The following is a 27,287-nucleotide window of genomic DNA, read 5'->3' as shown; positions in this document are numbered from 1 at the left end:
GGCCTCCACCTCTTCCCAGTTGGACCCAAAGGGAGGGGCCACAGGCCCGAAAGGGGTTAAGCCCACAGGATGAGCCCAGGACTCAGCTGTTTCCGTGGGCGGGCAGGGGATTTACAGCTTCCCAGCCCCCCACAATGTGGGGCTGAGCAGCCTGTGCAGGAGAGATGCTTCTCTCTCAGAGCGACAAGAAAGCAGAGTTCTCGCCGTGAGGTCAGACTCCTCTGTCTCGAAGCCAGGGCCTCCTACGCGGCGCCAGGGGGAAAGATGGGGGCAGGAAATAGAAGCCTGGGGTCCACCCTGACTCTGAATATCAAGATGGATAAAGACAGAACTGACCCTGCCTGTCCTGGGCCTCTGTTCATGTGGAGACAGTAATCAGCGGCAGGGAGCTCAAACTTCAGGCTTCCGTTTCCAGAAGAGAATCTAATGCTGTCAATGTTTCTCCTTTCTTGATGCCCCCTTTGGGGGTAGTGACTAATGGAACCTCAAATATCCATATTCTGGTCCCTCAGACCTGTGATCACACACATGAAGCATCCTGGGGGGCGGGATAACTTTGATGACCCCCGTGGAGGGTGAACACCACCACAAATATCCTCGAATGAGGAAGGCACACCGACACGGCAGACAGACCAGAAGACACTGTGACCACAGAGGCAGAGACTGCTAGTGTTGCATAAACCACCGCGTACCTGGAGCCACTCGAGGCAAAAGAGACCAGACTCTTCTCCCCTCCAGCCTGCAGGAGGAATGCAGCCTGGTCGAATCTTGAGTTTGGCCTGCAGATGGCTATAGTCTTTGCCCCACCTCATCCCCGGAGCCTCGATAAGTCGAAAGTAGGGGAAGGCTTTCTTTAAGTAGTGACAGAAAGTCAGTTCAGCCAGCCACCTAACCAGGTGGATGATGGAGCAGAGCGTCCCCTGCCCATCGATTCTTTCCAGTTCTGATTGTCCTTTCCTTTTCAAGGAAGAGTCTGTCACCACCACCCTAACCCTGCCCTGGAACTGTACTCTGTCCTAAGGGCATTCCCCTGAGGTAGGAAGGTAGGGTGCCCATGCTTAGCAAAGCGGTTAGTGAATGTATGTTTCTTTTTTTCTTTTTTCTTTTTCCTGAGAAAATTTTATTGGCCTTTTGGATAAAATGTATTCGCCAGGATGATCCCATCTTATTTCTGCTGGAACCAGAGCACGGCCTCCTCTTGCTGATTCTGTTTGGCACCAATGCAACCTCTTCTGTGCTTCTGAAAACCTGGCCTACCCAGCACCACATAGAAATCCAGGCCATAGATGCCAATGCTGGGGTCATATTTGATGCCCAGGTCAATGTGTTCCTGGATCCCAAAAACCCAAGCTTCCAGTGTCTGAGAAGTTATTTTTCCGTAATTCATAATCTAGCACCTTCAGGCCAGAATTCTCCGGAATTTCTTCTGCCTTGGCTCCACGGACTGTACAGTGAACAGCAATTTTCTCCTTCCTCTGGATGACAAAGGACCTGATGGTGTATCTAGCTTTGGAAACCGCAGGGGTCCAGCCTGTGAGCTGCTCCAACACCTTGGCTGCCCGGGTCAGTCTGTCTCCGCTCTCCCACACACAGATATTGAGGCAGAGCTTGCAGATGCCAAGTTCCCACACAGCTTCTCCTTTTCGCTCTGATCTTACACCATGGTAGAGAATGGATGTGTTTCTTAAGTAGGAGTTCGGAGACCTGGACTCTTTCAGTATCAGATCTCGACCTCTTGGTGACTGATGTTGCCTCCAGGCTTACTGGGCCAGCTTGGTGTGGTGGCACAGGTCTGTAATTGGGAGGCTAGTACTAAGTAAGAGGCTGAAGCAGGAGAACCTTGAGTTCCCCACTCCCAGCCCCAGTCAGCCTGGACTACATAGAGAGACCCTGTCTCAAAATACAAACTACCTCTGGGGTGAGCCATGAGTATATAGACCCTGGGCTAGCCTGTCTGTCTCCCGCTCTAGTACCCAAGGATATTTTAGAGTCTTCCAGGAATCAGTAATTACAAGGAGGCCAGCATGGTTTCTGGAAAACCAAACTTCCAAATCCATGGAGAGAGATTTGATTACTTGCTGGACTCATACTGTACCAGACACAGGGGTTTGAGGCAATGTACCTCATACCTAAAGAGAAAGATTTGTGATCCCTGGGGCCACTCTCAGTTCCTTGGCAGTAAGATAGGTGTATCATCAAAACCAAGGGAAAGAGAGTCAGAATGGACAGGACAAAAGTCACAATCTATGGACCCTCACAGCAAAAGTGACAGCAACCCCACTCTGTTGGTTAAAAGTCAAGTCACAGGGATGGAGATGCCAGGAGCCGGCCTAACATTCACTAAGCCAGGTTTCCACCTCCACGCACTCCACAGAACCAGGCAAGGTGACCTATGCCTGGGATTCTGTCATTTCAGCACTCAAAGGTTGGGGCAAGAGGATCAGAAGTTGAAAGCCATCTTCAGCTACATAGCAAGTCTGAGGCTAGCATGAGATACAAGAGATGCTGCCCGCAAAACATAGATGGTTGGCAGTTCATGGGGATTCTTTTGTTCTGCTAAGCGGAGGGCTCTTCCAGATTTCAGGGAGAGGCTCCCAGCCACTGGGTTGTTGTTCTCTGACCACCCATCCTTCAGCAGCCTGGCATGATATTCCTGCACACGTGTACAACATGGTGTTTCCATTTCACTACATGGTCTCTGCGTGCTTGACCTTAGTATTCCTAGAAGGGAGGGTGACTCTGATCCTATTCCAAACACTTGTGGAAACTGAGGCCCAGAGCTGGAAATGAAACCGGAAGCCCATTTCCCCAGGGGGCTCTCTTCTCCAGGGACTATTTAGACACTGGCAGGTTCTGACAAATAAAACCACAAGAGACAACCTACAGTGAGAGAAAGACACCAAAAGCACAGGAAGGGCTGTCCCCGTTAAAGTCACCAAGGAACATTGAACCCTCGTGTGTAAAGCTAAATGATATGTCAAGCCTTCAGGGTAGTGTGTGTGTGTGTGTGTGTGTGTGTGTGTGTGTGTGTGGTGTGTGTGTGTGTGTGGTGTGTGTGTGTGTGTGGTGTGTGTGTGTGGTGTGTGTGTATGTATGTGTGTATGTGGTGTGTGTGTATGTGATATGTGTGTGTGTGGGTGTGTATGTGTGTTTATGTGATGTGTGTGTGTATGTGGTGTGTGTGTGGTATGTGTGTATGTGGTATGTTTGTGTATGTGGTGTGTGTGTGTGTGTATGTCTGTATGTGGAGTGTGTGTATTTGGGATGTGTGTGTGTGTGTTTATGTGATGTGTGTGTGTATGTGGTGTGTGTATGTATGTGGGGTATATGTATATGGGGTGTGTATATATGGGGTGTGTGTGTGTGTGTGTGTGGTGTGTGTAGTGTATGTGTATGTGGTATGTTTGTGTGTGTGTGGTGTGTGTGTGTGTGTGCCTACACATGCGTGTGTGTGTGCCCACTTGTGTGTGGAGTAGATGTGTTCATCCAATAAATCTCTATAAATCGCCTGGACCCTAATCCCCATTAAGCAATATGGCAGCCTTGACTTTTCTGTATCCGGAGCTGCTTGTGACCACTGGCAATCACAGGTTCCTGAGCACCAGCCCTGAGAGCCGGCTACTTCAGAATCACTATTGAGGTTTCGGCTATGTCGCTGCAGTTTGTTTGATTTGGGGTGGCTTAGGTTTTGTGGGGAATTGGATCTTGGACCTTGTGTGTGCTGTAATGTGTGTATGTGTGTGTGTGTGTGTGTGTGTGTGTGTGTGTGTGTGTGTGTGTGTGTTCACATGCATGCATTGGGTCAGGGTTTCGCTATGTCACCCTAGATGTCCTGGGACTCTCTCTATGTAGACCAGGCTGGCCTTGAACTCTGCCTTCCAAGTGCTTGAAACAATTCCTGGCTGTGGTGTTGTTGCTGCTGTGGTTTTTAAACAGAGTCTCACTATGTAGCCCAGTCTAACCTCAAACTTAGAATCCCCCTGCCTCAGCCTCCTGATGACTCGGATGACAAACATCTTGTCCAGTAGGTTGTGTGCTTTTATCAAAGCACCCGTTTCTGCTCATTTTAGTGATCAGCTTCTATTTTATAAGAAGGGCAAGTCAGGGCAGGAATGGAGATGGGCCTGAGGTCACAGCAGTGGGTGATGACCAGTCTGAATAAGAACCCAGAAGGTCCCTGACCTGACCTGACTCTCTCCAGACCTCATGTGTCTGAAGTGAGACAGTGGCATCATGGCCACTCATAGTCACATAGTCAAAAAGCACCTGCCCTGCCAGTTAATAACAGTCCCTAGTTCTCGTTCTCTCTGTCTCTCTGTCTCTCTGTCTCTCTCTCTCTCTGTCTCTGTGTGTGTGTGTGTGTGTCTCCCTCTCTCTGTCTCTCTCTGTGTCTCTGTTTCTGTCTCTCTGTCTCTCTGTCTCTCTCTCTCTCTCTCTCTCTCTCTCTCTCTTTCTCTCTCTCTCCTCTTTCTCTCCTTCTATGCATTGCTTGGATGCAGCCAGCCACTGGCCTGGGAATCCAACAGAGTACAGCCCGAGGTCAGGGGTCCTGGCTTCCTGCATTTTTCCAGCCCAGAGCAGTAAATAATTGCGGGCTGTGAGTCCATTCCAGTGACCTGGCTCTGGCCAGGCCTGGAGCAGCTAAGCACAGGAGCGGGGGTTTGGTTGCTGCAGCCAGAGGACCTCTCTCTATGCTCTGTAGACAGGAACTCTGAGTGTCTCTTGGGACAGCATGGATACTGGGAAAGTATGGTGGAAGGGAGCAGGCCATGCAGACTAGCTGCCACCGAGGCCAGAAGTGCTGCCAGGCATCCTTCCCCTGACCTAACAGCTGACCCAGATGCATGCAAGCCACCAGTCACAGCAACCACCACCCTAGTGAGGAGGACACTTAGCTTTTATTTCAGCCTGGAGATTGACTTGGAAACCCTTCCCCAAACACAGGGAAGACGCACTCCTCCCCAGAGCCTTAGATTTACTCTCTTTATCAGTAAATACAGCAGGGATGGTCAGGTAGCACTGTAAGATCACATGATAAAGCTGTGTGAGAGAGAATAGAATCAGGTCACATCTGATGGCCCTTTGAGTCAGAGCCTTAGGTAGGAACGCAGACACGATACAAAGATTGTTTGAAGGCTGAAGTGTGTGTGTGTGTGGGTGGGGAGTTCTTCTAGAGACTTTGCAAAAAGGGTCTGTATTTGGCCCACTGGAGAAATCACCCTCCTGGGCATATGAGACAGCACCAGGGTTGCTGGAATGCTAGCTGCTCGCATGTGGTTTGCAGCTGGGTAAGTAGGGAGTAACCAGTACACTCAGACAAGTCATGCTACTTGTGGTCTCTTCTATGGTGGTGGTGGGGAGCTGGGAAAGAGGATGTCAGATGTGTGTGAAGGGCTCTGAGTTATTCTAGACAAGAGCCTGGTGAGAGATACTGGCAATAGCCGTAATGTTGCACTGCACTTGGCAGACGATGGAGATGGGAGAGAGCCACGCCTTCTCGCCATCTTCAAAGCTGGAAATCCAAAGGCTGGGGAGGAAGGTATCATGGCTAGTCTTATGTCAACTTGGCTCAAGCTAGAGTCATCTGAAAGGATGGAATCTCAAATGAGAAAATGCTTTCATAAGGTCCAGTTGTGGACATTCTTGATTAGTGATTGATGGGAGAGGGCCCAGCCTACTGTAGGTGGTGCCATCTCTGGGCTGGTGGTCCTGGGTTCTATAAGAAAGCAGGCTGAGCAAGCCATGATGAGCAAGCTGGTAGGCAGCACCCCTCCATGGCCTCTGCATCAGCTCCTGCCTCCAGGTTCTTGCCATGTTTGAGTTCCTGTCCTGGCTTCCTTCAATGATGGACTACCCTGTGGAAGTGTAAGCCAGATAAACCCTTTCCTCCCAGAGTTGCTTTTGGTCTTGGCGTTTCGTCACAGCAATAGAATCCTCAGCTAAGACAAAGGCGAAAGGGTGAAGAGAACGTAGGAGACTATAGCGGAGACACCCAAGGCCACGCTGACTCTCACATCGCTTCTCTGGATGTTAGCTTCGTCTCGCACTGAGTCGAGGAAACTTAGCGCACACTCCACGAAGGCCAGGCTGGCACTGGGATTAGGTAAAAGCACTCAGTAAGTGGTACTAATTTACAGTGTTAATTACGTGCTGTTTTCTAAATGGGGATTAGGTGGAGCAAGGCTGCTGGGAGGATTAATATGCTACTATAAAAACAAACACTTAGTGTGTGCTATCTGTGTGCTTTATCTACTTTACAGGAATTTGCTCAATTACATCTCACTGCGATCCTAGAAAGCAGGGCTATTAACACCTCCATTTCAGTGAGGGGCCAGATAACCTGCCCGAGTCTCGGAGCTGATATGAATGAAGCACAGAGAAGATCACACTCAGGCCGGTTATGAGAACCCACAGTTCTCACTGCCACTAGACCACCTCCATACGGGGACAGAAATGCCTTGACTGTGTGGTCCCAAACAATCTTACACTCCTTCTTGCTCCCCAGCTCTCCCCTCCCCATCCCCACTGCTGGCTTTGAGCCCAATGCTTCAGCTCCTGGCCTTCCCCCCCCCCCACAGGCCTCCTCCCTCCATTCTGGTGAACCCACCACCCCCCATCCTAAAGCACAACGTTTAGTACAATCCTGCTCACCTTCCAACGGGGACCTGGAACTCGACGTGGACAGAACCATGGGGACACAGCAGAAATGGTCACTGTAGCCTTCCACACCCCAAAGGGGGAAAAGGGGGGCTCTCAAGAGATGTGACTCAGTGGTTAAGAGCACTGGCTGCTCTTCCAGGAGACCCAGGTTCAGCTCCCAGCACCCACATGGTGGCTCAAAATGTCTATAACTCCAGTGCCAGGAAATCCAACACCCTCTTCTGGCTTCCATGGAAGGCAGGCATGCATGTGGAGCACATGCATGCAGGAAGACAAAACATCCGTACACATAAACGGATGAATGAATGAACGAACGAACGAGTGAGTGAATGAATGAATGAGTAAAATTAAAATGGAGGCTAAAGCTCAGTGGTAGAGTATTTGCCTACTATGCGCAATGCCCAGATTTGATCCCTCGCACCACAGACAAGGAAGGGAGCAGGGATGGAGGAAGGGAGGGAAAAATAACCAGCATGCAACGGAAGACGCACAGCAAAACCCCGTGCAAAGGGCAAATTGTTTAGTAACAGTTTCATGTTCAATGTCAGCCGTGTGCATAGAAATACGTGTGGATGGAAGTGCAAGGACAACACTCGGGCTGAAAGCACGAAGGTGACATTTGTTTTCTTCTTTGGCACGTTCAGCCCTTCCACATTTTTCCTTAGTGAACGTGTCCTGTTTTGGTTTGTTGGGACTTGTTTTGTTTTTGTTTTCCAGTACTGGGAATTGAACCCAGAGCCTTGCACAGGCTAAGCATATGCTCCACCCACAAACCACCCCACCAGTCCTCTTTACCATTCCTCTTTACTTTTAAGACAAGTTGCCCAGTTGTCCTTGAATTTGTCATCCCCCTGTCTCAACCTCCTGGAGTAGTTGGGATTACAGGTCTTAGGCCTGGCTGAAACATGGTTTTTATAACAAACTAAAGGGGTGTGTGTGTGTGTGTGTGTGTGTGTGTGTGTGTGGTGTATGTGTGTGTGTGTGTATGTGTGTGTGTGGTGTGTGTGTATGTGTGTGTGTATGTGTGTGTGTGTGTGTGTGTGTGTGTGTGTGTGTGGTGTGTGTGTGTGTTCGGTGCATGCATGTTTATGTATGTGGCAGAGCTATGGTCCCCAACACCTATAAAAGCATAGTTCCCAGAAGTGATCCAGGTGACCCTTCTGGCCCGTACTCAGCTGTCACTCCAGGGCTCTGTGCAAACCTGTTTGTGTTTCTGTCTCACCTCATCTTCTCTGGTCCTAGCATCTTTACACAATCAATTTCCTTCATCTGGAATGTTCCCTGTGGTCAGAATGCTATCCCACCTTCGAAGTCTCCTCTGTGAATACCTCCTACCCTAGCCTGCTTTTCTCTTGCCACATTCTTGGTCTCAAAACTCTTGGGGCTTCCTGGAAACCAACATCTACCAGACCAGTATCTCTTTATGCAGTGAATATTAAGTGCTAACATTTCACTGAGGTTGAGTTAAACTGATAAACTTAGCAGAGGGGCCGAGCAGAGAGCTGACAGGAGAACCCCAGAGAGACTCCTGCTGACTCTTCTCCCTGCGGTTAGAGGTTTGGTACCCTTTCTCCAAGAAGGTAGGAAATGTTGCCAAAGGAGGTAAGGCTTCCTAGCGAAAGCATGGTTGCCTGCAAGTTTGGGTTTCTTGGAGCCTCTGGGTAACACCAGGAGGACGGCTGATAGAAGGTCAGTGAACAACTTGTCCAGGTTTGTGGAGAATTCGAACTGGTCAGGGCTAATAAGGGAGAAAACAGGAAAGTTACACATGTTGTCTTGAGGCCCCTGGGGCTGGTGCCACACAAGAGCCAGAGCTGCTGAACCTTGGCCTTTGGGGCTGGGGTAACCTGAGACAAACAATATCTTAGACAAGCATAGGGACAACAGTTGGAGCTGGGAGTGAGTCTCCTTAGATCCCCCAAAGTTCTTGCTGTCCCTTCCTGTCCTAAGGCCCCTCTATTCTCTAGAATACTCCTGCCCCAACCTTGCACTTTCAGATGGCCCAAATAACTGGATCCTCCCCTACTTTCAGACTCCATCCTCGCTAGGTTTGTTTTGTTTTGTTTTGTTTTAGGGTAGAATGGGAACTTGAGACAGGGCCTCTGTGCAGCTCTGGCTGGCCTCAAACTCTTGATCTACATGTCTTAGCCTCCCAAGTGTTAGCGCTGGTCCCACCCTTGTCCCAGGAGCTGGCTCTAGTCACCTCCTCCATGAACACCCCAGCAGACACAGCAGCTCACAGACAGCTCTCTGAAGTTTCCTACTCCCGGGAGCTTAACATGGGAGAGCTCCTTCACCGCTGAGCTCCCTCCTCTCAGCAAAGCTGGGACTTAAATCATTCGTTTGTGCGCTCGCTCATGCAGTGAGAAGTAATCTGCTTGGCATTGGGTTAATGGCACCTGCTTTGATTTCCACCATGACTAAGTTGATTCCTGATGGCACCACTTATTAACTGCTGTGACTCTGAATAAGTCACTTTGTCTCCCTGGGTCCCGGTTTCTTTATAAGACAAGCACCTCTCTCATCGAGTACTAAGTGCACTTTTAGATGTCTGAGCACTACAGCTTTTGAACCAATACACAGTAAACACATGTACCGCTTGCCATTACGATTATTAAGGGTGTACTGGGTGCCGGGTAATCTGGGACACCAGGAAGACACAAGTGCACAGGCAGACATACAAACCAGCCATCGAATTCCGTGTGACTAATAAAGAAGAAATGGCTGCACGGCAGGAAGAGTGGTTACTCAGGCTAGCCTGTAGGCAGGGCAGTCAGGGGAGGCGTCTCGAAGCACGAAAGCTCAGAGCCATGATACCAAAACGTGTAGGAGGAGTTTGGAGGAAATGGCTTGTAGTGTGAGGTGACCTTCACTGGTACTGGGGTGGGAACAGTTACCTGTAGGGTCCTGGATGTGCAAACACAAGCACGTAGAGAGAGGACAGACGCAATCAAGATGGAGCCTCTCCCATTGCAGGGGACAAGCAGTTGCTAGTGCTGGCAGAAGAATTGATTGCATTTTTAAAGATCACTCTGGTAGACTGTGGTGGGCAAATGGGAAAAATGGGAACAGGAGACCGGAGGCACCCAAGCCAGAACGTTCTATACAGCCTCGGGGCAGCCTGGCATCCAGCCTGGCATTCTTTCGAGGGTCCTTGGATGCTGGCCCTGGTGGCACAGCTGCCCATGGTGCCTTATCACTGGCTCCAGATTTCCGTCCGACAATCCAGCGTGCCTTGCAGATCCACCCTCTCCTTTCTTCTGCAGTTCCAGCTCTGGACTCTGCGGCTTTTCCCACCTTCTCCATTCTTTCCCTGAAACAGGCTCACTCTTGCCAAAGCCTCAACTCCCAACCCAGCTCTCCCAGACCAGAATGAGCCCATCCCTTCTCCCCTCAGCCTCCCCACCCCATCTCATCGGACTCCAGTTGTTCAGCTGAGACATGCCCCGTCTCATTTTCCCATTGATGACTCATGGATCAGGCCGGGTGAGGCCCTGGCTGACAGAGCAGGGGGAGAGTTGGTGGCAACAGCCCCTCCCTGGCCTCAGTGTCCTCGGGCCCAGCTGAGCAGTTTTCTCTCCCGAGAGTCTGCTGGCACCATGAAGGCCTGCCTCTGTCACCAAAGGGCTTTTGCTCTACTCAGCAGTCCAGCAGGCATTCCAAGGGTGAAGGCCTTTGCTCCTTCTTGGAAATTCACAAGAGAAGAAAGGGCAACCTTGCGGAGTGACCCCTTCCCTCCTAAAAAGAATACAGAGCTCCCTCCCCTAAAGGTCTTTTGAAATAGCCTGTTCTGGGAGCACCAGATCTCTCTCTACAGCAAGAGTTCTCCAGAACCCAGGGCTCTCAGAATTTTGGTAAATATCCACTCTGTTGTAACAGTCTCCACCCACACGTGTGTGCCAAGTCCACAAGAGGGTCTCTAATGGCACACTTTAGATGGCTTGGGACTCACCTAGCAAGAAGACACACCAAAGCCGCCTTTGGGCAAGAGTGGAAGCACACTTGAAACCAAGGCTCCTTGCCTAGGAAGCGCAAGGCCCTGGGTTCGGTCCCCAGCTCCAAAAAAAAAAAAAAAAAAAAAAAAAAAACCAAAAAAAAAAAGAAACCAAGGCTAAGTGTTTAGAGAAGTAGGGGGCTTCAGAAATCAGAAATCAGAGTCTGCCTCCATTGCCCAAGTAAGCACCCGCCCTCTGCCCTTGACACTCTGCCCTGGCCTGTATGCTGCCCTTTGCAGCACAATGAACTCTCAGCTCTGAGGTGAACACGGAGCAGCAAGGGAATACTGTCCAATGCTTTGAGGCCTCCTGTGATCAGTCCTGCTGGCACCGGTTGCTATTGGTTTGTCTGTCCCTAAACTCTGGACTCCTAGAGCAGAAATCAGGTCTGTCTTTTTTGTCCCTCCACATCCACTGGAAAGCAGAGCACCTGGCCCAGAGGAGACATTATTTGGTGAATGATGTCATTTTCCATCTGCTCATAAACCTCCCTCCCCCCATTTCTGAGTGCCTGATGCCTCATCTCTTTAAGCCTAAATCTCTACCACCAGCAGCGATTCTTGGGCTTTGCTGGAATAGTCTGGAAACATGCTGCTTCACAAGGACAGGGAAACTAACCCGTTCCCGGTGACAGCTATACCAAGGCAGGAGTGGCAACTTTCTCTCCATTCCTGAAGCATGAAAGTGCTGACTCTCCCCCCACCCACAGAAGACATCATCAATAGATGAGAGTGCGCTCGCTGGCTTAACCCTGACCTTTAGAGCATTGATCTGGGTTGGCTCAGAAGATGATGTTTTTTGACCTGGTGGGATTCAGTTATCCACAGGGGGGTGGTACAGGCTAATGAGGTAATAAATGGGACTGTTGCTAAATGTAAACGACGCACCCATATTCAATTGTGAGATATAGGTCTCATCCCACATGAGACATCTGCAGACCGAGGGACCCAAGAGAGGGAAATCTTGGTTAGAAAACAAGAGAACCCTGAAGTGGTGAACCATGAGAACCAAAAGGTTATTAAAGAGACTTCAGATTATTAAGAAGCAAGTTGCCTTGGCCTTGTTGTTCCTTCTGGAAAGGCTCTGAAGCAGGTCACTGCTCCATCAGGGAGGGGAGACTTGATACTTATACTGGGAAGGGCCGCACGGGTCACTCAGCTGCTGGTTCTGTCTAACTCAAGGTCATGATTCCTCCACAGCTTCCCATGTAGGAATGACCCCCCCGCCTTTTACTCACCAAGGAAGTCTTTTTTTTCTTTTCTTTTTTTTTTCGGAGCTGGGGACTGAACCCAGGGCCTTGCACTTGCTAGGCAAGCGCTCTACCACTGAGCTAAATCCCCAACCCCTGGAAGTCTTAACTATGTATTAATGTGTGCATTTGTATCTGTAAACAGGGAGAGAAGCCTACCTAGAAACTACAGTCACTTCCCAGGTTAGCAGGGGCAAAGTAACCTTCTACAGGAGAGTCAGCTATGGGACTGTGACATTCTTCAGTCACACTGGGGCCCTTCCTTCCTAAGGCCAATGAGGCCATGCCTACTGGAGGTACAGTGCCTATACCCCTCAAGTTACATCTTTCAGAGGGCCTGTAGGCTAGAGAAGGAGTAACGAGATGCTCCAAGGCCCTAGGTGTCCCGTAGTTAAAAGAATTTCACTCAGCAGACAGCATGGTTACTGCCCACGAACTGGGCCTCTTCATTCTGGAATAAGCATGAAATGGTAAAGGCCCAACCCTTACCCCACCCCCACCCCCTCCAAGCCCAACACCGAAGTGAGGAGAGGGCAACAGAGGTGAGGGAGGAAGTGTGCAAAGAAAGGGTACAGATGGTGGTGGTGGGGGGTCCCAAAAGGACCTAAGCAGCAAGAGACCCCCAGGCACAGGCCTCCAGCCCAGCAGATCCCCCTCCACAAGCTTGAGTCCAATGGCTGTCTGAAGGTAGGGTGGTCATCTTTTGGACCCCAGACTGGCCTCCTGAGTTCTGAGGCACTGCCTTAGCACACCAGGAAGAACAGCCCTCCTTTGGGCATGTCTCAAAGCCAGAGGCCAAACAGCAGTCTGCAGAACCCAGAACCAAGGGCTAGACTGGTGGGAGGGGCCTTGATGCCAGGTAAGGCCCAAGTGCTCCATCATGATACTTGAGGCCAGGCCTGTGGCCTTAACAGTCTTAGTGTTCAGGAACTGAATCTTCATCCTCAGCCCCTATTGGCTTCTGCTGTCTGCCTCCGGCCAGTTGGCGCCTTCCATGGTGATAGGTATGTCTTCCACATGTTGATAGCTTCTGCCACATCACATGTAATCAGGCCCCAACCAACCAAAGTGGACAGAGAAGCTGGAGAGAAAGAACGGTGGTTAGGACGGTCCATTTACTAGGTGCCTCCCACCAGGCCTTCTTCCCAACCTTTTCTACACCAGAACAGAAGGAAATAATGTGGCCACTCTGTCCTGTTACCCACAGGGAACAGGTCCCAGGTCACATCACAGACACTAAATTCTGGGGGCTTCTTTCTGTAACAGGGTGTAGTTTTCGCATATAACCTATGCAGACCTCCCACGTGCTCGAAGTCATCTCTGTATTATTTTTAATACCAAACACAATGGCACGTTATAGAAATAGTTGTTAAACTGCACTGTTTGGGAAATAGTGACAAGAAAAAAAGAGGTCTGTGAATGTTCAGGCCACATTTTCCCCCCAACTACTTTTGACCAGGGATTGAGGGAATCCACAGAGAAGAAACAGACAGACAGAAGGCTGATAACAAGATAGCATACTGTGGCCAGTGGAAACTGTTTCCTCCAGCCCCACCCTGAGTCCTAGAGGATCAAGGTGGACCCATTCTTAGCCCAGTGAGTTTGCTTCTACTTTAGATCCAGCTTCCCTACAATGGGGTGGGGGTAGGGCAGCAAACAGGAGTCTCAAAGGGGCTGGAGCATTAGATAACACCTAGGCTCTGTTTGCTGGAGATGGAAACGGGGGATGGGGTGTTGGGTGGGGGTGAGGTACTGTGGGTGGTGTAGTTGGGCCCAGAGGGACCAAAGAATCCGTTGGAGAAGGTAAGGGCAGAGTTATATAAACCCCTCCTTGACCCAGCTCCGGTTCCCATGGGGAGGGAGTAGTATCTAGGGAAGAGGGCACAAGGCTAAGTGCCATGGCTTCTAGGTTCTATTCCTGGTCCCTCCCTTGAGCCATTCTAACCACAAACCAACACCAACACCACCCCCAACACACACACACACACACACACACACACACACACACACACACACACACACCCGAAACCTTCTGCCTACTGTTCAAGGAGGATTAAGACATCACGAATAATAATTCATGGTCCCATCCTGTTCTCAGCCACCCATCCCCTCTTCTAGCTTATCCTCCGCTGGCCCAGCATGCCTTGGTCAGCACATCCCACCTTCCACATCTCTTGCTCCCATATCCTCCTGATAGCGCAGCCCTAGCACCCTAAATCCACTGTCAAGAATGAGTTGGCTCAGCCCAACCTTCCACTGAGGCCCCAGGTGGGAACCTTGGACAACATGGTTTTGTTCGCAAACGCATCTAACTCCTTCGATAACTACACGGTGGTGAGTTTTCACCGCAGTTCAACGATTAAATGCTTCAACATGCATTCATTCTGGAAGAGAGTCATACAACGCAGGAGGAGTCCTGTGTTGGGTGAACATGATTCAGGGTTGAACCAATCTCCCAGGAGGCCTATCCCACCCATGCTCTCTCTCCTAGGACCCGCCTTCTTCTCCAACACTTGGGTCGCATTAAGGACCTTCCTGCCTGGCGACCTAGGGAAAGGCCTGCTCTGCTCATTTGGCCAAGGGCCCAGGCTTCCTAAACACATCCTCTTGGGATCCTACTCTCTGTTGCTCCCAGCAACCCCCCACTAAGATCGTCCAGCTTTGGGGCAGAAAATAAAGCCCCTGGTTTTCTATAGAGGGCAGAGGAGTTAGAAGAGAGAGGGTTCAGTGCTCTGGGACTTACCTGGCATGTCTTCTGGGCACGGAGGTGGGAGGGGGGCATGTGGATAAAATGGTATGCCTCGTGGTTTAGGACACGAGGGTCCCAGTTCCAAGACTCTGCCGGGCCCGCACAGTCTGGATGGCCTGTTGATTCTTGAACTTGACCAGGCCCAGGGTGATCTGAGCGTTCCAGCCGGGGTCTTCGAGGGGGCAGCGGAAGTCGATCTCGCCCCCGCCTTCGGTCACTAGCGTGAAGTAGATGTGGCGCCCGGTGCTCTCCACGCACTCCACGGCTTTGATGCGGGAGAAGCTGAGCTCCTTGGGCCGGCCGCCCGTGCCCTTGGCCTCGAAGAGCTGCAGCCCGCGCTCGGTGAGCACGCAACGCTTCCGCTTCCACAGCTGCAGCAGCCCGCCGCTGCGCTTCTCCAGCACGCCCTCCTTTAGCACGGTCGCCGCCGCCGTCATGGGCGCCCCGAGGTTCCCACAGCGCTGGAGGCTGCGGCGGTCCCGGCTCTCCCGGCTCTACAACGCCGGCTTCTCGCGCCCTGGGGCTGGTTGGCCTTGCTCCCTGTCCAGCCGAGCCTGCGGCCGGGGCCGCCTTGCAGACAGCGGCACCCGGGATGCGCGTGCGGATGCTACCCGCTCGCCGCCGGCTCCGTACCCTGCGCACCGCTCCGACCTCCCCGAACTCCTACCGGGTGCCCTGAGCCTCTCCGTCCGCACGCCCGCTCCCCTGCACTCAGTCTGCGCGCTGGGCGGCTGCTGGCGGGATGTGCCCTTACATGTTCGGCCGCTCGCCTCCTGCGCCGCCCGCCCGCTGCGCATTCCTGCCCCGCTGGCCCTCCCCTCTGCGCCGCGCACCCGCCCGGACAGAGCCCCAGGGGGCGGGGCCGCAGCGGGGCTCCAACACCCATTGCCAGCACGGGCCCAGGAGGGGGCTGCTTACTTAATAGCCTGCGGGTTGCCCCTTAAAACAGAGCCCCCGACACTCCCAAGCCCCCACCCCTCACCCCGGCCTCACACCCGGGACGTAGCAAAAGGGAAAGGGGGCAGAAGAGGAGGAGTGGGGGAGGGCCGAGGAGCCTCTCCTAGAGGAGCCGGGTCGTCGCTAGCCTGGAGTGGGGCGGGCTTGATGATAGCGCAGTGGCAACTAGGCAAGGTGGGTATCAACCTGCTGGCTGCTTCTCAGACCATGGGAGTCCTGGTCCCTCAGCCTCTGCCAAAAGCTAGTGTTGGGTCCCTCCACCATCTGCAGATGTCTCTCTGCTGGGCTCAGGAAGGCTGGCCACAGATCTGACAACCTCTTCTCCCACTTGTCCCTGCGTCTACTTAGGGTAGGCATTAGAAAGTAGTGTATAGAAAGTGGGGAGAGAGAAATCTTGACGGATCACACACGACTTTACCACAGTGGGAAGTAGATACACGTGCTGTGGGTGTGGGGTTGTCCCATAGAGGAGTGACTTGGAGGGCCAGCCATGCCCACTGCTGTTAGGGTTCAGCCTGTGGCGTCTCTGTAGATTCCACACCAGAAAATGGGCTTCTTCTAGGACACTAAGCTGAAGGGAGACAAGCATCTCTCAGTTGGCTTCGAACCTCTCTTCCTTGATTGCATTATCTTTCCTACCTGGCTAATGGCTCTAACCTTTCATAGGTTCATGTATCAAGTGGGATAACTAATCTATCCTGATCTGGTAGCATTGTTGTGAAGAGCAACTTAGTGACCATTTGTGAAGGACCCAGGACAGATCTGGCAACTCAACTACTCCTCTATTCCTCCTGTTTCTTCCTTCAGATGAGGTCTGTGCCTGAAGAAGATGTCTCTCCTAGGGCCTCATCTGGCCCTCTCAATCAACTCCTCCAGGTCAAAGTTTCTTAAACACCTACTCGTGGACATGTTCACCGTAAATGTTCTGGGACTAATGATAATCAGACAAGAAGAAGGCCTCTTTGTATTCACACCTCATGTTTTGGTCCTCAATGTCAGAAAGGCTAACGGGCACAGGGAGGATTCTGTTGTGAGCCAGGGGTACCCTCCTCTGCAGAACCAAGCCAGCTGCAGAGGGAAACAACTATCAGTTTTCTGCCCATAGCCCTGTTTGTGGTGTGCATGTGCCCAGTGTCTGTCTGTCCCTCCCTCTGACCTTCTCCCTTTCCCTCAGCTCCCAACTCCCAGAATGCCCCTCCAGAAGAGGAATTAGACGGTGCCTTTAGGGACCCTGTCTGCCAGACATGCCTTACATCGTGGCTTTCCCCTCAGCCCTCTTTTAGGGTCTCCTGAGTTGACCAACCTGGCAGAGTTGACCAACCTGCTCTCCTTTAGGAAATGGGGGAGGGGGTGTGGGGATGGGGAGGAGTGTCTCCATTGTAACCGACTCTCATGCTTCCTTCCCTTTCTTTTATGCCTTCTACAGCTACTGGGTCCTTCTCAGGACAAAATTCACGGAGCCCTCTCCTATGTTTTAAATTCTCGTGAGAGAGAGGTCAGAGTGTTCTGCTCACTTTTTTCTCACGAGAAAAAAAAAGCAAGACATAGGACTCAAACACTGTAAATGGTCTCCTGCGGCTTTGTAATTGGAGAGTGTAGGGTACCAATGTATGAATGTGGCTTACAGGACCTGGAATCCGCTGGTGACATCACCCTGCCTCCATAAACACTGAGCCCTTTTAACGCACGACATGGCCACCCACACTTTTTCCTTACTGGCTGGAGGGTTGGAGGCTTCCAGACAGTGGAGAAAGGAAGGGCAAGAGTGGTAGCAAGAGAGTGAGCAAAAGGGCGTAGGAGGAAAAGTCAGCGGAGCATCCTGCTACGGGACCCTCCACGGCCGTCCCAAAGACCAGAGTCAGTCCTTGGAATCCAGGAGTACTGACCTGTGATTGTGTGGCCTCCTGGGTTTAAGAAAGAGAGTTCAGTTACCCCAGGATTGACTTCTTCATGAAGGTCCAGGTTGTATTAGTTAAATATCGAGGGGTCAAGTTTTCAAGAGCAGAGGGTGCAGAGTGAGCCTCCCCATCAGGGTGCCCAACACTACACCAGGAGCAGGAACCACAGCTCAGCCTGCTCAGGCCCCTGACCCGGGGAAAGAAGGTTGAGTCCCGGGATTCTGACTGAACTCTTACTGACTTGTTGACTCCACATGGGACAGATGGACAGAATGTCCCCTGTAGCAACCCAGAGCTGCTGCCTCCCCTTGCCCCTACCAAATAGAAAGCTGATCTGCCCCGGCAGGCAAGCTGAGTCCAGCTGTTTGGGACTGACTGAAATGTCCTGAGGAGGGGGCAGGGAGCGAGCCAAGAACAGCTCTAGCTATGAATGTCCCATTCTACACACTGTAAGGAAGGAGGGAGCCACTCAGGGGGACATGCACAGCTCCTGGTTGAAGAGCTATAACAAACAAACAAAATAGCTGGCTTTATTTTTTTTAAATCATTCATTTTTATTTTATGTGCTTTGGTGTTTTGCCTGCACGTACGTCTATGTTACAGAAAATTGCGAGTTACCATGTGAGTGCTGGGAATTGAACCCCGGGTCCTCTGGAAGAACTCAGTACTCAGCTGAGCCATCTCTCTTGTCCCCATCGCTGTTCTTTTTAAAATAGTTCTACTTATACTTTGATGTGTATGTATGCACGTGTGTGAATTGGCACATGTGGCGTGCCCATGGAAGCCAGAAGAGGGTGCTGTGTTCCCTTGGGCTGGAGTTTCAGGAGGGAATGATCCATCTGACATGGGTGCTGGGAACCAAACTCAAGTTCTTAATCGTTGAGCCTTCTCTCCAGCCTCGGAGTTTCCAGCCCAGGAGCTAGTATTTTATACACTTCTTTGAATAAACGAAGCCAAGGAGTGATACATTGTTAGACAGAGTAACAGCAGTAAAGATAATGTTATCAACAATGTAGACAGTGCAGAGGGATGCACAGCTATAATAACTACAAATAAAAACAAAAGGATAAGAAAGTCATGGCTTAGGCAGTGGTAGTGCACAGCTTTAGTCCCAGCACCCAGGAGGCAGAGCCAGGCAGATCTCTGAGTTTCAGGCCAGCCTGGTCTACAAAGCAAGTTCCAAGACAGCCAGGGCTACACGGAGAAACCCTGTCTCGGGGTCAAGGTTGTTCTTGTCTAAAATAAATTTAAATCGTGTTTCAAAATAAAATAAATTAACATTAAAATTTTAAACTAACCCAGCATAATGATACGCACCTATAATCTGGGCACTTTAGAGGCAGGAGGACCTGCCACAAGTTTGAGACTAGCCTGATCTACATAGAAAGTTCCAGGCTAGGTTTAGCAACATAGTAAGACCCTGTCTCAAAGAGAAAAAAAGTTAACAGTGTAAAATGATGACACTTCTTTGCTCAGGATCCATAAGAGCAACGAGTATGATTAATGCTGGCAGGTAGGTTGGCAAGACCCTCCAGGACTGCTGGCCTGGGACCTGCTCTAGATTTCTAGCCTCAACCCCCTTCCTCATGACCTTTGCACTCTGCATTCTGGCTGAAGGAAGCATCCTCCAATTATAACCTGGTTCTTCTTAACCTCTTGCAGTTCTTTCTTCTGGTACTCCCTTCTTCATGAGATTTCCCCCAACGCCCTGCTTCAGACTTCCTCCCACTCCCCACAAGCACACCATGTCCCCCTCTCTGCTCCATTCAGCCCCATGTTTCCTATTTAACTACTGTTCATCCTGTACTAGAATATAGGCTTTACGCCAGCAAGAGTTGAATATCTTCTTCACCCTCATAACCCCAGCACTAGGTGCTGCTTGGCTCACAGTAAACAATTTTGTTTGTTTTGTTTTTCAAGCTAGGGTTTCTCTGTAACCCTGGATGTCCCAGGACTTGCTCTGTAGACCAGGTTGACCTTGAACTCATAAAGAGTTCTGCCTGCCTCTGCCTCCCAAGTGCTGGAAGTGTGCACTGCCACCCCAGGCTGGCCTCAGTAAACAGTTATGGATGAGTGGACAAAACAGAAAAATAGAGCTAAAAAATTAGGAGGTGAAACGGGTGATACTGTTGAAAGCTAATGAACCAATTAAAAGAGGGATAAGTGTACCTCCTCAAATAGTAACGAAGCTGGTTAGACCTAGCAGATTACATCTGTAGTCCTAGCACATAGGAGGCTGAGGCAGGATGGGCTATACTGTGAGTTCTGTGCTGGCCAGGACTACATAGTGACAGCATGTCTCATAAAGGCAGGTCAGGTGACCCAGCAAGCACAGGTAAGGGTGCTTGCTATCAGACCAGAGCCCCACCAACCACATGCACAAATGTAAAGATTAAAGACCAAGATTCAGCCATTAACAGTGCCTCTGGGAAAGGGTGAGGAGGACAGAATTATTTCTCTTTTAATTGTCATCGTTCTATAGTACTTGAGGTTTTCAACCCTCTCCCTGACTTGCTTCCTTTACAAACCTAGTTAAGTGCCCAACACATCAACATGTATGCAATTAATAATGAGTTTGAGGGGCTGGAGAGACAGCTCAGCAGTTAAGAGCCCTTACAGTTCTTGCAGAGGACCCAGGTTCAGTTCCCAGCATCCACATGGTGACTCACAACCTCTGTAACTTCAGTTTCAGGGGTCCCAACCCTTCTTCTGATCCCCATAGGTTCTGCACACATGTGCTACAGCAGGGACACACACACACACACACACACACACACACACACACACAAATTGAACAAATATGTTTAAATAAAACAAATGAGAGAGCTGGCTAAAGTTTGTGGTTGAATGGGGACTATTTTAGTATCGTAAGCATAACACAGTATGAAACATGACCCCACATGAACTGAAGCCCACCTCTGCTGTGTAGGCTAAATCTGGAAAGTTCCATAGTGATGTGGAACCAATATAACTGTGGGGTGTGGGTGGGCTAACCTGAAGAGGTTTGCCCTTTCTTTTTCTTTTTTTTTCTTTTAGTTTTTGGAGATGCAGTCTCTGTGTGTAACCTAAGCTGGCCTAGCACTTGAGATCTGCATCAGTGGCCCCAGCTCTGGGATTGCAAGCATACGCCACCACATCCAGTTTACACTCAGAACTTTCTATGAAACGGATAATCCGGGGCTGACTTGAAAGCAGGGTCGATTTCAGATGCATTCCTGGAGATTGCTGTCTTCAAGAGCATCTGTAGGGTTTTCCTGGGTGGGCACAGCAGAATCTCCTGCTGGGAAATATCAGTATCAGACAGACAGACAGACAGACAGACCCTCTCCTCACCCCCTCCACCAACCTCTGCAAGCATAAAGAGGCAGCTCTCCTGTGCACCTTGGGTATCTGGCCCTGGGACTGGAAAACTTTGGCTGCTAGGGACAGATGTTGATCGTTCAGGAGTCTATTAGGACCAGAGAATATGCATTTCTAGAAGCCTCCTTGTTATATATTATTGATACTACTCCATACATTTTAGACAGATAGCCAATGTTTAAAGTAATGGTTCTTAAAAGGCCCAGGTCCAGCAACACCGGCAAAGCACATTCCAGGCTCCACCCTAGACCTACTGAGTCAGAGCCCTGGTTTTAATGCTGAGCAATCAGTGAGAAGACTACGGACCCCTGAGAGGAAGGAGCTCAAGGAGCTCGAGGCTGATGGTGGACACCCAAGGAATTACATCAGCTCAACAGCGCTCAGGACAGTCACATCCCTGATCGCACCTCCACTTCCCACTGTAAATTGAAGGCTGCCAGGCTCTGTTTTGCAAAGTTAATAACAATTTCCAAGGAAGCCTGGTTGGTTCACAGGGCCTCCAGGAACTCGCCATATAGGTAAGAAAGAGGATGATCGTTGACTCTTCCTCAGCCGGGTCCTTGTTCCTAGTTCATCGGAAACAGGGAGCTCACCAACATGGGGCAGGAGTCCACCCATAGTTCTGCCCCACCCTGCCTCCCTCTCTCACCCCAGCAGATCTGTTCCCCACATTTCTGATCTCCTCATTCCCCTTTGATGTACAGCTCTTTTTGTCCAGGGCTTTGGGGTTTCCTCCGATCTCTGCTTTCTTGAAAACTGGCCCAAGTTTCAAGCCTCTAATGACTTGAATTTTATAAGCACTATTGCAACAGACCTCAAGTGGGCAGCAACCGTGCAGCTGACCAGCCCGGGCATGCTCTTGGGCCTGTCTCTCTTGCTGGAAATCCCCTCCCACACTCAGCCCTTTAATCACTTTCCAACCTAATAACTTTCCTGATTCACCAGGGATCCCTTTCGTCTTGAGAGCGCCCACTGCCCGTCTCTGATGGGGCCGAGTCTGGACTTGAAGGCATTTGATCCCAGCTTGGGTCTGACAGAGATTGGATTTGTGGGCTCGGAATTCAGGTTGGGACCTGCAGAATTTTCCCCTTTCCCATGCCATCTTGGCATTTGGATGCCCATGTTGCAGAAGCAAAAGGGTTGCCCCAGAATGGCCTTCCAGGACACTGGACCACAAGAGCAGAGAGATCACCCGAACAGGCTGGGGCCAAAGCAACTAGTAGCTTTATTAACCTGCCAGCTGGGCAACGGGACATTTCAATCATTTTCTGTTTCTTACCTTTCTCTTTTAATAACAAAAATGTGCTTCGAATTACAGTGCCTTAAACCCGAGTCCCAACCCTGTATGGGATTGTATAACTGAATGTGGGGGCTGTGAACATCTTGGTAAGATTAAAAGTTTTCTGAGCATGGAGAGACCAAAAGTTAACACAAAACACGAATCTGTGGTGTATCTGGCAACACGCATCCACATAGTTTCTAATGACTTCATTACAGCCACGATCCTTATAATAGAAAGGCGAGCTTCTCACTGCGCATGCGCCGAGTACGTTTCCCTTGCTGGAACACCTTGGCTCACACTGGAGAGTATTATATGCTATGAATTGCAGTATTTTTTTTTTACATACATAAAATGTTTTCAGCTCGCAGGGCAGTGGTGGCACACGCCTTTAATTCCAGCCCTTAGGAGGCGGAAGCAGGCAGAGCTCTATGAGTTCAAGGACAAGCAGAACAACATAAACAAATCCATTCTGGAGAGGAAAAAAAAAAAAAGATTTCGGCTCTTATACAAAGACGGTGGCTTAATCACAGCAATAATCCTGAGCGTGTAAGGTTTTTTACCTAGTATATCATTGGATTGGATTGTTGAATATAATTATTGGCAGGGGTGGGGGGGGGGGGACGGGACGCAATGACATGTGTGCTACATCGTACTTGTGGAATCAAAGAACAAATATTTTTATCTATATCAACCAGGAATGTTTGAATTTTAAAATTACTGTTTGAGTTGTTGGCTTGATTTTTTTTAAATTCTTTAAAAAAAAATTTCCAATGCATTTTGATTTATGATTAGAATTTCCAACAATTTCTAAAGTGGCCCTAAATGGTCGAGTATCATTTTGGACTGCATGTTTATGTGAAGTGGTATGTGTAGCCCGGATGAGTATAAGAGCCAAATACCAGGCAATTCTGAAATATATTGACTATGCTCTGTGCCCTGCAGTACTGAATATTCAGCCACGACTTAATTATTTATGCAAAAATAAACACACCCATCTCAAGAGAATGCAAATTTGCTCTCATATTTAATTATATATACCAAAGAATGGGTTTAAATCAATTACCGTTTGTTATCAGTGAATATTTTTACATATCTATATACCTATGATCGTATATAAATGTCCCAGGTATGAAGGGGTCTCTAGTGGGAATGGGTAAGAAAACCTTCTTTTACATTCACGAAACACATTCATTTACTGTTCAGTGATAGCGACACTCTGAAGCACACTGTTAGGTGAGCTTGTCGTCTATGAGCAAGTGTAACGTATGGCGTAGCATAACATGATTGCATATTGTCACTGTGCATGAACGTACCTGCAATATTCCTGTGAGGAAAGTAGGTCCATTTCCACCAGCAAGGCCACAAACTTGTAATGACAGCAAAACCAGATGGCAGAACCCTTTCGGCTTATCCCAGTCTTTTCTTTTCTTTTTTTTTTTTTTTTTTTCTTTTTTTTCGGAGCTAGGGACAGAACCCATAGGCAAGCACTCTGACACTGAGCTAAATCCCCAACCCCGGCTTATCCCAGTCTTAATGAGATCATCGCCCTCTGTGCTCTAACATTGATGGATGTGTTGTCTTGTGGCATGTGCCATAGACACTTTTTTTAATTTAAAACATTCAAAACCAGACAATATCTTTTCACTACCTTCTGGTCCCCAGGCCTACGGTGGACAATCAATTTGGCTGGTCCTGGGTCCTACCAAACATTTACTTTTCCTTTTCGTATGTTTGCACCCAGAATAGTATAAAGTAGCACCCTCACCGGCGCCGTGGGATTGACGGGAGGATCTATAAGTTCCCTTCCCACTCTGATATCTCTGTGCTTGATGATGGCTCCTCTCTTTCTGGAGAGCTGACCTCTCTGTTTAGGAGGGTCCTAAAACAGGCATGGGGGACAGGGAAATGACAGGCAAGAGAAGTCCGCACTGAGTCTTTCTAGGTGAGAAGCTCATCACAACTTCTTCCTGCCCCTGATTTTCAGATGTTTCCCAACAAGAACGTTCCTGTTACTTTCTTTTTTTTTTTTTTCCGGAGCTGGGGACCGAACCCAGGGCCTTGCGCTTCCTAGGCAAGCGCTCTACCACTGAGCTAAATCCCCAGCCCCACCTGTTACTTTCATGATAGGCGACTTCCCAGGTTGCCAGATCAGGCAGAGAAGGTGGCTGTGAGGTGTCCAGTCTGAGAACAAGATCAAGAAGACATGAACACATAGCTGGAGGGGTTCAGGGGGAGAAAGTCAGAGTCCATCTTGCAGCATCACGGAGGGTCCCTTGAGTGCGGCTCTGGCTAAGCTGCAGGGGAACGAAATCTTAGTTCTCTTCATGGGATTGGCAAAGCAGGAGAGGTGGTGTTCATAGGTTCAGGGACCCACCCCTTCCACCTCAGCAAGGTGACCCCTCTTGAAGAGACACCCTGAAGAGAACATTAACCCTCTACTCACTGAAGAGAACATTAACCCTCTACTCACAGAAACATGCTTCTTAGGAATGAACACTGCCTATACAAGGTATACCTATAGTCGCCAGGATGGGCTACTCATGCTATTAATGAACCGTCTCTGGTGAAACTGTTTATCCAAGCCCCATTCGGGACACCAGGGAGGGCTCTGCTCACTGGCACAGTGACTTCAAGTTCCATCTTGTACTTGCCCCCGTCCTCATTGGAAGGCAAAAGGGGACATAAAGATTCACAGGACAGGGGTTGGGGATTTAGCTCAGTGGTAGAGCGCTTGCCTAGCAAGCACAAGGCCCTGGGTTCGGTCCCCAGCTCCGAAAAAAAAGAAAAGAAAAGAAAAAAAAAAAAGATTCACAGGACAGCTCTTCAAGAGTTGTGTGTGTGCACATGTGCAAGCGTATACCCATGGTTGTGTGAGGCATGTGAGCAGGCCCACGTGTGTCAAAGGTCAACCTGGGCATCGATCCCTCCGGAGCCATATACCTTAGTTGAGACAGGGTCTTTCGCTGAACCTAAGACTCACTGGTTAGGCTAGGCTGGCTCCCTAGTGAACACCAGGCATCTGCCTATCTGCCCCCCGGGTATGATGCTGTAAGGAAACCTGCAATGAGTGCAGGGTTTGAACTCAGGTCTTCTTGCTTGCAAAGCAGGTAATAAACTAACTGAGCTGTCGCTCCAGCCCCACTGTCTAACTAGTTCTAAACAGTCTGTAATCCCAACGCTTGGGAGGCTCAGGTGAAGGACTGTAAGTTTAAGGATGGCCTTGACTACACACCAAAGCTGTATCTCAAAAACAAGCCACAAGCCTTCTGTACAAGATGGGCACAAGTGATGAGATCCTGGAGGCTGAGGCAGGAGGATTGCGAGCCCCAGATCAGACTGAGCAAAACTCGGCCTCAGGCAGCCAAGCAAAAGGAAGAGTTCTGAACAGAAATGCTATGAGTCACTTTGGTTTCAGTTTAAACACATGAGCCAGGCGCATGGCCACATCTAAGTTAAAGAGCGGAGGGAGGAAAAGTGTAGCCTTACCAGGCACTCAGAAGACTGGTAGGTATCTGTGAAGAATCCTAAAAGACTACACAAAGTGGCAGCTATGGGATGGCGGGTGAGCCCAAGATCTTAGGGACTCTTCTTTAACACCTATTATAGGGGACTGCAAGTGTCTCGAACACTCTGGAGATGCCAGTCCAAGGTCAACAGTGAGACAGTATAGAAGGATCAGGAGCAGACACTTCAGACTAGGCACAAGGGCTTGTCCAGACATAGAAAGTGCCCACTAAGATCTTCAGCCAGGATAATCTACTTCCTGAATTTTCAAGGCCTTTGGGGCGAGTCTTCTTAAGCTCATAAACAAAGAACATCAGAGCTGGGCGGGTCCCCTGGAGCCTGGCTGCTCCGGTGTGGTCTCTGGATTCACAACATCAGCACCACCTTCCCCTGGGAGCTTGTGGGAGACATCCGGTCTCAGGCCCCACCCAAAACTACTGAAGTAGAATCTGTGTTTTACAAGATTCCTTGGGAGATGTGTATGCACATCAGAGCCTGGGAAGTACTTCCCTGGCACTAATTTAGGCCAACATTTTCATTTCACAAATGAGGCGCTGACACCCAGAGGGGAGGAGGCTGGCCCAAAGTTACACAGCTGGTTCCAATCCTGGCCTCACCACTTGCCAGAGACTTTGAGTAAGTCATTTAAAAATGCACTGACTCTCACTTCCCTCTCCTATAATACAGGCTATCACACTCAACTCCAAGTGCTTGCGCATGCCCCAGATAAGACAGCCCCCAAATTAGGCTTCATGCACGCCGACAGTCACTACAGTCCTAGCTCTCTGCTCTAAGGCCACCCTTCCACCTCCCGACACCAGCCTGCTTCTCTATAGACATTACTACAGTGTAGGGATAAGCCAGGAGGTTCTGTGAACACCCGTCCTGCTGTTTGACCTTGAACTGGTTCCCAAAGAGTTCCCTGGTTACTGGCTTTAGTTTGGTGGTTTATAAATGAGTTGCCTCAGTCTCAAAAGGTCATTGAATAGTCTGTGGTGCAGAATAAGCCAGAAGTGACAAACTTATGTTTCCAAACTACCCAAAAGAAGGAGGTCTAGCCTGAGGGAGTCTATAGGCCTTTCCTAGAATGGTTCTGCCTTGACACATCCTAGTACTTCAAGTGCCTAGTTGTGCCACCCCCACCCCCAACCCCAACCCAGTTCTTGTTCTAAGGATTGAATCCAGGGCCTCACACATGCTAGCTAAATGCTATACTGAAAACTCCTCTTACCTGTTCTACTAATAGAAAGGGCCCTCAGGGTTTCCAGTAGCTCTCTGGGGATGGGGTTAAAGAGGAGCACAGTCAGACCGGAGGACAGCTGTCAGGTGGGAGAAGCTTAGACTTGTTCTCATGGACTCTGGAAAACAGAAACAGAAAGTTCAAGTCAGTCCTTCTACAGAAGTTCCTGTAGGCAAGTGGGCTGCAGGGGAGAGGTTCCTGTAACCACTAGTCCTAAGGCGAGTGGGCTGCAGGGGAGAGAGCTCCCTCCCTGCAAGGCTGGCGTAGTCTCCACGTGCTCCAGCCTGGCTGACTGTAGCATCATCTCAGGCAGACACCTTTCAAATGCAGTTTCCCATGCCCCATCCCAACCTGATCAGAATCTATAGGGTGGATCTGGGATCTATTTTAAAA

At 49.9% G+C, this 27,287-nt stretch overlaps 1 protein-coding gene and 1 pseudogene across 1 annotated transcript; both read right to left on the bottom strand.

The window, feature by feature from the left end:
- Window positions 1-1,120: 1,120 nt before the first annotated feature.
- On the bottom strand, window positions 1,121-14,654 carry Rpl11-ps12 (ribosomal protein L11, pseudogene 12; annotated as a pseudogene).
- Phlda3 (pleckstrin homology-like domain, family A, member 3) lies at window positions 12,324-15,409 on the bottom strand. The gene is made up of 2 exons (NM_001012206.2): window positions 14,648-15,409; window positions 12,324-12,985 (listed from the first exon to the last, which is right to left on the bottom strand). The coding sequence occupies exon 1, from the start codon at window positions 15,088-15,090 to the stop codon at window positions 14,713-14,715; it is 378 nt and encodes a 125-aa protein (NP_001012206.1). The 5' UTR covers window positions 15,091-15,409; the 3' UTR covers window positions 12,324-12,985; window positions 14,648-14,712.
- Between the last annotated feature and the right edge of the window lie 11,878 nt (window positions 15,410-27,287).

This window comes from Rattus norvegicus, chromosome 13 (assembly GCF_036323735.1).
Source record: "Rattus norvegicus strain BN/NHsdMcwi chromosome 13, GRCr8, whole genome shotgun sequence".
NCBI classification, from domain to species: Eukaryota; Metazoa; Chordata; class Mammalia; order Rodentia; family Muridae; genus Rattus; species Rattus norvegicus.
Note: the sequence above shows the minus strand (reverse complement) of the source record. Positions and strands in the feature narration are given on the sequence as shown.